The sequence below is a fragment of the Carex rostrata genome, chromosome 11 (genome assembly GCF_964058835.1).
Source record: "Carex rostrata chromosome 11, lpCarRost1.2, whole genome shotgun sequence".
NCBI lineage: Eukaryota > Viridiplantae > Streptophyta > Magnoliopsida > Poales > Cyperaceae > Carex > Carex rostrata.
In genome coordinates this window covers 1,475,900-1,485,887 of record NC_135928.1, presented here as the reverse complement: position 1 = coordinate 1,485,887, position 9,988 = coordinate 1,475,900, and the positions used below count along the sequence as shown (strand labels likewise).

The 9,988-nt window shown below is 32.7% G+C and overlaps 1 protein-coding gene across 4 annotated transcripts; it reads right to left on the bottom strand.

Moving 5' to 3' along the window:
* Positions 1 to 5,626: 5,626 nt before the first annotated feature.
* LOC144561798 (uncharacterized) lies at positions 5,627 to 9,246 on the bottom strand. 4 transcript variants are annotated; one of them, XM_078310895.1, is made up of 5 exons: positions 9,059 to 9,246; positions 7,793 to 8,081; positions 6,786 to 6,849; positions 6,553 to 6,626; positions 5,627 to 6,239 (listed from the first exon to the last, which is right to left on the bottom strand). In XM_078310895.1, exons 2-5 carry the CDS (start codon positions 8,063 to 8,065, stop codon positions 5,958 to 5,960), a joined length of 693 nt encoding a protein of 230 aa, XP_078167021.1. In that variant the 5' UTR covers positions 8,066 to 8,081; positions 9,059 to 9,246; the 3' UTR covers positions 5,627 to 5,957. The 4 variants fall into 4 exon arrangements, with proteins under 4 accessions (XP_078167021.1, XP_078167019.1, XP_078167018.1 ...); XM_078310893.1 differs by having other exon boundaries at positions 5,627 to 6,245; positions 9,059 to 9,235; XM_078310892.1 differs by having other exon boundaries at positions 5,627 to 6,245; positions 6,780 to 6,849; positions 9,059 to 9,232.
* Between the last annotated feature and the right edge of the window lie 742 nt (positions 9,247 to 9,988).

Here is a 9,988-nt window from a genome sequence, read left to right as displayed (position 1 = left end):
AACGGACGATTAAATGGTAAAACGGCCGATTAATCATTTTCATCCGCAAACAGACATCCGTTGAGTGTATTCATAAGGGTTTGGCCGCCATTAACGATTAAACGACCGTTAAAGCCGTTTTTTACAACACTGCTTCAAATAACTTCAAATTGGTCAAATAAAAAACTTTGCTAATTAAGTACGATTTAAAAGTAACATTCCACGTTTAAGATTCCGAATTTCTTTGTATAAAATTTGTTTATACAAACTAGGGTTTCTTCTCATAAACTCTCCCACTGTAACCGATTATGGTTAATGAAAGCTAGAGCTAGACCATGCTCTTTTCATAAAAAATAAAAAAAAAAATCGTTTATGCGTCTAAGCTTTTATTTTTTTTTAAAAAAAATTATAGGTCTATACTAAAACATCGTAAGATGACAATCTTTAATTAAACAATCGTTTTGTCCAACTTAAAAATTAATACATGGATTATGCTTAAGAGTTCGCATTAGTTGATACAAAATTTGCTCTCAGCCTATGATCCGCTTAAAATATTTAATTTACCACAAATGCTTTAAAATTTATATTTTTGCTTTTATTATTGACATAATTTAGAGTTGTCCCATTCAACAATCCGTATATGTTAGAACGCAGAGTTGTCTTATATCCGTATTATGTAACACTTGGGTAAATTCGTATATTTTATTTTGAATAAAATGATAAAGTTTGAATTTTCGTTATTTTTCTAGATCAATTTTGGAGTTCAAAACTAAAATTTGTAATAATATTGAAAACTCAGACACTTGAGTGGTAAGTTTATATACCGCAATCCCATGTAGCTTTGTGGAGTTAAATAAGAAGAAGTTGGGCAACCCTTTTTGTAAGTAATTGTATTAAGAGGAGGGATCAAATGTCTCTATTTTTTGTCTCCACCATGTTTTCATTTTAAAAAATTTTAATAAATCAAAATTTCAAACTTAAAAGTCAAAATAAAATCATTGGATATGATCTACATCATTTTATCTATACACGTGTAAAAAGATATGACATTTCAATTTTGTTTTTGGTTGTCATCAAGAGCTTGTGAAAAACGTACTAATGTGGATAATTTTTAGAAGTTAATTTTTTAACTTATTGATTCACATAAAAACAAAATCAAAATGTGATAGGTTTTTATGAGCACATAAAGAAAATAACATAGATCAAATCTAACAGTTTTATTTTGACTTTTTAAGTTTAAAATTTTGAGTTATTAAATTTTTAAAAAATGAAGTTATGATGGAGGCAAAAAAAAAATAGAAAGATAAATAAAAAAAAATGATACACTGCATGAAGCTAAAATGACTTTGTCAATATCTTATTCTAGTGATCGATCAATAGACAACTTCTTCCATATTTTTTTTTTTTTTTTTCTTTTTTCTAACATTAAATGTAAAAGAAAAAGAGAGAAAAAAGAAGGAAAAATTGCTAATTAAGGATACCATTCTCCCATCTTTCACTTTCTTCAATCCCTATTTGCCCAAGTATATATGTGGTAATGATGTATCATCTCCTTTACCATGAAACCACCATCAACCAATTCATATCCCCTTTATCTGGTCTTTGTCTTTTTAAATTATATAATCACCTAAAGATACAGGAACCTAACCTCACTGATAGGATTTGCGCGAGCGCGATCCCAGCTTATATCCATATCCAATCAATTATTAATATGAAAATTATTTTTTAATATAGACTACTTACCTAATGTTAATATATATATATATTTTTTAAAAGAGACAAAAGCATATTTTCCATTGCGAGGAAAACATAATTACAAAAGGTTAACTATCAGCATACTAGCCAATAGCAATGTTCAATCACCTCATACTACTGGTGATTGATAGATTGAGTAATGAAGCCTAATGTTAGAGTATTGCACAAGGAGTCGAGACGTTTCGATAGACATCGAATCAAATTCAGTCTGATATTCAGTTAGAGTTGTTTGATTTAGATCAAAATTCGTTTGCACTTAATTCACACAAATCTTAACATAAATTCGATCCGAGCTCATCGATTGGGTTCCATTGTGCAAATATTGCTGCAAGCAAGGGTATAACTATAAAATTTTGATAGGAATACTTAAATTTAAATTTCATGAACTCAAATTTTTATTCTTACAAAGTAGAGCTCTAACCAATAGACTTATAAGTAAACACTTAAATTAAATTTCAATATACATAATTAAAATATTAAAATCACATTAGTGGTTGAGCACCTTTAACTAACCTTTAAATCTACCCGTCCTGGACTACTCCGCGCCTCAGCTCTCTTCCGCAACTGGATTCATTGCCTTACCTTACCCTGATCAGTCAAGATAGTGGATATTTTTTATTTGAATTAATAATTACTCTTGTATATAATCTGAATGGAGTTCGAAATCCATAAAGTAAGAAAATCATCTGTAATATACATAGGAGTTTGAAAGTGTGTTGGGTAACTTGAACCCGAACTCATAATTTAAAAGAAAAATTGTTAATCCATCCAAAAACAGAGAGTTACTGATTTATTAATTTGGTTATCTCCTTATATAATTTTTTACCTTGAGGTAAATTTTATTGAGGAGGGGATCAATGCCTTATTTTTTCATATCTCATCATACCTCATATTTTATATCTTTGTTTTCAAAGACCAAACTGTTGATCCGAACCACTCAATGTGATATTTATACTAAAATATGCAATGAAATTTTATAATTTTTGAAATATTTTTATTATTTTTGGACCGTTCAAAAAACAGTGATCTTCTACCCATCTTAAAAAATAGTAAAAAATTTCCAAAAATTATAAAATTTCATTCCTAACCATATTTTAGTGTGGATATCACGTTGAATGGTTCTGCTCGACAATTTAAACTTTGAAAACAAAGATATAAAATATGAGAGATATGATGAGATATGAAAGGCATGAGGCATTGGAACCCTCCTCAATTTTATTAGGAGAAATTTCATTATTAAAATATTAAAATTACATATTTTTTCTCTCTAAAATTTATAATATTACATTCTCATCTAAATGTCATAAATTTATCCAATTTATTATATTCCCAATTAAAATTCATTTTAAATTTCTAAACTACCAATTTTACCCTTTATTAAAAATAGAAAACATGTTCTTTGTTTAAAAGAAATCTAAGGTATGGGGGCGAAAGGTCCATTTTTCACTTGCTTTGTGCAAACAAAGCGTATGTCAAAATACCACTGTGTATGCATCACAAGTAGATAAAATGAATCATTTGCTCTCGAAAATCGACCAATTAGAAGACTAAACAGTTTCACTACATATATTACATTTTTTTTTTATAAAAGATAATACGATAACTTTATAAATTTAAAATGAGATTTAATAGAAAAAACAATAAATTGAATTTTGTGAATTTTTAATTTTAGAGGGAGAAATATGACATTAATAATTTTAGAGGGTATATTATCCGAGGAGGGTTCAAATGCACCCAAATTTTTGTGCACCCAAATGCACCATACATTTCAAATCCTTTTTCTCCGTTTTAAAAGTCCGAATAGTCAATCCGAACCATTAGATGCGATCTATATATTAAGATGTGCTTGGAGACCAAATTTTACATTTTTTGAAATTTTTTTACTATTTATTAAGCCACTTTGAAAATCGCTGATTTTATATTTTCTGGACCATTGGATCAGCGATTTTCAAAAGGGCTTAATAAATAGTAAAAAAAATCCAAAAAATGTAAAATTTGGTCTCCAAGCACATCTTAATATATAGATCACATCTAACGATTCGGATTGACTATTCGGACTTTGAAAACGGAAAAAAAGGATAGGGTGCATTTGGGTGCACAAAAGTTTGGGTGCATTTAAACCCTCCTCATATTACCAACTATCGGGTTTCCATATTTTGGGCTAAAAAAGACTTTTATGCACGAAGCGGTACGAGAACAACTATGTGAAATTGTGAATGCATGTTGTCATTTGGATATGAATCTGCTGCTATTCTTAGAAGAATAGCAGCTTGCTACTCTTCATTTATGTGCCTATCTCTCTCTTTAAAAGAGGAAGAGAGAGAGGGAAGAAAAAGGGTAGAGAGAGAAAGAAGAGAAAGATAGAGAGGATAGCACGGAGAGCATCAAATTTGAATAACAGCAGATTTTATTCCCTGTCATTTTGCATAGACTGACTGCACAGTACAACTACAAGGTCATACAAGCAAATTGGAATTTCTGATATAACACTACCATTTTTCTGAATCTGCATATTTTATGATGCTTTCAAAAAATATAATGGACAATAGTTTACAAAGTCCGTCATCTTGCTTTCCTATCTTTCTGAATCTGCATAATAGAATAAGAGCAAGATTCTTATTTTTCCACAGAAAAAAAAAAAGAAAAAAATTATAAGAAGAGCTTAGAGGTCTCCCTCATCTTGCTTTCCTATTTTCCAAGTTTATATTAGTTAAGGGTACTCTCTGCTTTAAAAAAATTAGACAAAAATATCCAGACCGTCCGATCGAACATTGAATGATGTCCACTCGTGAGAAGTTAGACAAATGAAAATATTATTCAGTCTCAAGCATTTAAAATTTTCGTTTAAAATTTCAATTTTATGGATTGAATGAATTTTTGACAATTCGGTGTTAAAATTTTCTAAATACATCTCGCCATCTAATGACGTTTAAATAATAATTAAATTATTAAATAACACTTCTCGCCAGTCAAATATTATCAATTCACATTCGGATCCGTAGTGAGTTATTTGTCGGATGAAAATTTGAATACTCTCTTGGTCAGCCTCTGCCAGGATTTCAAAAAAAGAAAATTTGAATACTCAAACAGACATGAATACAATTTGCAAGTTAGAAACGAATATAGATATAGATTCGGAAACGAATTTGAATATCCGGATTTTGATTTTCTGAAATCCAAATAATCACTTTAGAGGTCTCATATACAACTTTGATTCCAACATTGAATAATAATTTAAAATTTTGTCATAAATCCAATTAATATTAAGACCACATTACTCGGTTCTATTTACTAAGATAAAATATTTTGTTTGTATATTTAACCAAGACCACATTACTCAGTTCTATTTACTAATGAGAATTAATGATTAATTTTTATTAACTAATATGTAATTGTTTACTAATAAATTTAAAAATATGTTGTAGTTAATTTTTACAAATATATATTTGCCTCTTTTTATAAAACAAATACGATACGAGTATACGACTGAGCTATTAGCCGTGGTCGGTATCAATCAATGCCCCCAGAGTAAAACAGGTCTGCTTTGACAAATTAATTATAAACACCCTCGCATAGAATTCATATCAGCTGAGTGACCTGAGTCAGAAATTTTGGGTTTGGATCCAGTCCATTTATTATATATTTATATACTAAGGGGATGTGGACCCACCGTTTCTTAAACCCCGTCTCCCTCAGAATCCCAATTCCTCCACAATATCTAAAAAAGAAATCACCAATTCCCTCAGAATCCCAGTCTCCCAATAATCCTAATTTCATTTATGCAAGGTGTGGATCACTTGATCCAGTAATGGAACTATTCGGTAACAAAGAATTAAGAGTTAAGGAACTAATGTTCAGTTATCACAATCAGAATGACAGAATCAACACATTCTACGAATAAAACTAATCAAACTATATAACATAATTATAATATTGGTCCCTAGGCAATCTCTGTACTCAATCAAGGCTTAATGTCTCTCCAATATTAAATAGAAACTGGAGAGACTCCACTTAAAAACACAGCATGATCTCAAAAACATATTTAGATATTGCACAATGTCAAACCTTTACCTGCTCAACCTACATAAATTAAGTGCAAAACACAAAACTAATTGGACTTTTGCTCAAACCTTATCAAACCTTCTCCATCCTTTAAAAACAAAGGCAAAGTCGAGCACTAAAATGAATCTGAACACTTAAGAATGTAAAATGGAGGAGTCCATTTACTCAGTCGAAGGGAGGTAAACCCGGTGGAAATTTTTCATGTTGAGTTGCTTCCGACAGGTGGGGCACTTCTTCTGGGCCTGGATTGATGCCTTGATGCATTCTTTGCAGAAAATGTGACCACAGATGGTAGATGATGGCTCCACTAGTGCATTCATGCACACCGGGCAGCTAAATGTTGGCTCCTTTGGTGGGGCCCGTGGCGGCTCCATTGGTATCGAGGTCCGCATCAGAGCCATTGGTATCAGATTAAGAGTAGTGCTTGGTACCACCTCCATTCTCTGCGACTTAAATGAAGTTGGTTGGAGTTAATGATTTTTGTGGGTTAAGTAAAAAAGTGCACACTATTAATTAATTGTAATTATTTCCCCCATTATTTCAATTGATGCATGTCCATGGTACCACCGTACCACATAATTTGTACTAGATGCACTAAGAGATTACCAGTTTCAGAGGTACACTGACTGGTTTGCAACATAGCAATGGATTCAGTCACAGGTTACTCAGTATGCGATAAATGAAGTGAATATATATTGTAGGAAGAAGACCCACAGTTAATTTCACAGTAAAATACAATTAATAACTAATAATTACCACAGATCCAGACATGTCAAGATCTAGAGTGAGGTCCAAGTTAATTGTTCTGTCCCTTGCTTCCCTCGCAAAACCTAAAAGTAAAAGATAGGCTAAGTCATAACAATAATAAGAAACATATATTGAGCTCCTAAAGCAAGCCATTCTTTATCAGATAAAGAGAAACCCCCCATACGCAGAAAGGCCCTAAATGTAATACAAATAATTAAAATAAAAAATCGAACTACCTGAACCTGATGGGCCAAAAGTTATTTCCTCTTCTTCATCCAGTACCACAATCGGTGCCTGCATCGACGCCTGAAATTTAATAACATTAATTAATTATACAATAAGCCTACAGGCTTAAAATAAAATATTCTTGTACTCAATTTCAGTTATGTCCGAAACAAACTACCAGATTACAAGATACCCATTTGTCCTGTTTTATGTGCAAGCTCATTAGGTATAAACATACCAGCTGAGGGTAAAATTTGAAAGATACCATCTTAATTAACCACTACAGGAACTGGACAGACACAAAACTTCCGGAGAAATGCACAATACAAGATTGGATACTGTACCAGCTGGTACATGGATTAAAAACACATGCAAATATATAGCCCTGACACAGAGTTTCCTAGATACTGCTGCAAACCTCAACTTCATTGAATATACAATAGGAAGCAATACAGTGCCTAGATATATTTCATGGTATTTGGCTCCCAGATTACACATGCAAATGGAATTTGTATCCTCTGAGAGTTAACTCAAATTTTTTGAGTTAAGATCTGGACCATCTTATTTAAATCTGCACTGATATTAAAGGGCCCCGTGCATTATAGGCATGGGCCGGATTGACCCGAATTCTGATCGCACGGTCCGGAAATTAACTCAAATGGTATGTTAATGCAGAGGATGCGGATTCATGCAAACACACATGCACATTATACATTTTTTTTTCAGGATTTTGGAAGTAATTAACAATAACTACATTGAAGCCTAAGTTTAGCTCCTCTAAACACAAGAAAATCAAAATCTTTAGTTCTTGGATTTTACACTCATTTTTGCCTTCATAAAGGAACCAAAATCAAGCACATAAAAAAACAAAAATTCCCGTTTAAAGATGACCACAGCATGTTGAAACAGTGTGCTTGTATGTTCTTATTCATTCTTTTTCTACAAGACACAACACCACCTCTACCAACACAGAGACAAAGGAAAACTAAAAAAATAAAATGAAGAAAAGAAGAAGAGAACATACTTGTGAAGGTGCAAGATTTGTGACAATTGAGGCAGAGAGCATCTGCACATCATCATCAGTATCATCAACAAAGATTGGTGATGGGTTAGATTGAGCATGTTGGAAGCTTCCTGAAGATGAAGCTACATTGAGGACATCAGCACCTGGTGCTGGAGAGTTGAGGTCAATAACGGTAGAGTTAAGGTCAATGATGAAGTGGTTTTCGCGCTTTGATTGACGGGTCCCACGCCTCTTGTAAGATTGCCTACCAAGTGGCCTCAAAGAGCTACTCATCCTTCAATCTGTGAAACTTAGATTTGTGAAACAAAAAGAGGTCAGAATGAGTATTTGAGGAACAAGGAGAAGATGGCTGGTCAATTGCGACACATAGGGACAATTAAGGAAACTATAATTAACATAACACCAAGTTAAGTATTAAGAACTGGTTTGATTAGGTAAACCAGTACTGCTATAATTTACTGGTCTGGTACCAACTCAACATTCACAGTTTCCGAGGCGTGGTGTCAGCAGAAGATACCACTACTTAGAATCTGAAAAGGTACTAACATAAAAGTAACAGAATATTTTCAAGAGTTTATTATCGTACTGAGCCAGACAGAAGAAGTGCATATTATGGTAATCAAAATTGACAGGAGAAAAAAAAAACCTTAGAGGGAAAAGAATGGGCCTATAGTGCATATATAAAAAAAATGAAAACTGTACTGAATGTAAGTTGTTATTTGAGGCGCTTGCATAAAAAGAGAAATTACAAGGATTTCGGGGGCAAATCAGATTCTTTAAGAGTACTTACAACAGCATATTACTAATAATACATGGCGGAAAGAACTTTTTTAATTCATCAGTAAAGTAAAAGGACCAAATCATTAAATTTATAAAAGAAACAGGACCACAAAGGAAATTCTGACTTGAGAAAGCGGGGGTCAAAATAATTGGAACAAGAAGTTGAACCTGAGAATCAACGAAGAAGATCGATTAGAATTGGAAATAATAGCAAGGATTTTAGACGGGAGCAATTCGCAGCTGTATTTCTCCGATTGAGAGAAGATTGTGAAATTGAGAATTTATTTTATGAAAAGAGTGCAACAGTTTTGGTCGAAATTTGATGGCAAGAACTAGTCAAGAAATAGGACCAAAATATATATATCAACTGCGTCAAAAACCATCCTTGATTCTGAGTCCGAATTGTCGGATTGCACAAAAGGCAGCCAGAGGCCAGCGATTTTGATCAGTTAAACTAGTTCAAAATTCGAAGATAAGCAAGATTACCTCAAAATTCGTAGATAAGACAGCTGGGAAGGCAAGGGTTTCGCTTGCTCCTACTTGTAAACCCTAATATCTCGCGAGAGAGAGAGAGAGAGAGAGAGAGAGAGAGAGAGAGGAGAATTTAAGCAGTAATGTCATAGACAGAGAGAGAAGGGGGGCGACAGAGGTGTCTCGACCGCCGACTTGCTATTGTCCTGGTGTTCTTAAATTAAGATTAAATTTCGCTTGCGTCCGGTGTGTGTTTAATGTTTAGTCCGTAGAAATTTAAGAAAGTAACGGTAGTCTTTTCTTCTTTTTTTAAATTGGTGGTATTTTTTTTTCTTTTTTGTTTATTTAGTGTGACTATTAGAATTAGATAGTTGGACCGGATTTTAACACAACTGTAGACCGAATTTTTAAACGAAAAAAAGGACTGTTTAGTCTGAGCTGAAACCCCTTAAAAGTCAAAAAGACACGTTTAGCGAGGTAAATTGTGCCTGTACCCGTTTCTCCGTACCTCAAACCAGTCCAAGTATTTTTTATCACATAGGGTCATTGATTAATGAAAAAAACTGATACACCGGTCATATGCAAATATTTAATTATCGAGATACGAGCTGACAATGGAAGCCCCTACTTGGATCGATGGCTCGATTCTATGATACGTGGGACCCACATCTCTCCGGTTACAGCAGATCCTCTCCATTACGAAATAACAGTAAATGTCAGTCAATTTGTTTAACCTCTTAGGTTGACATTTTGTTTAGTAAAAAAATTTATCTATAAAATTATTAAAATAAAAATCATTAAAACAAAACGTAAGGGTAACTTTCATCCAAGGTTACTAAACTTTGTCCTTTATTATGAATTGGTCACTCAAATTTAATTTATTCTTTCTAATGAATTTTTAATTTGTCTCAATCACTTTTAACTTTTCATTCAAAAAATTAATGG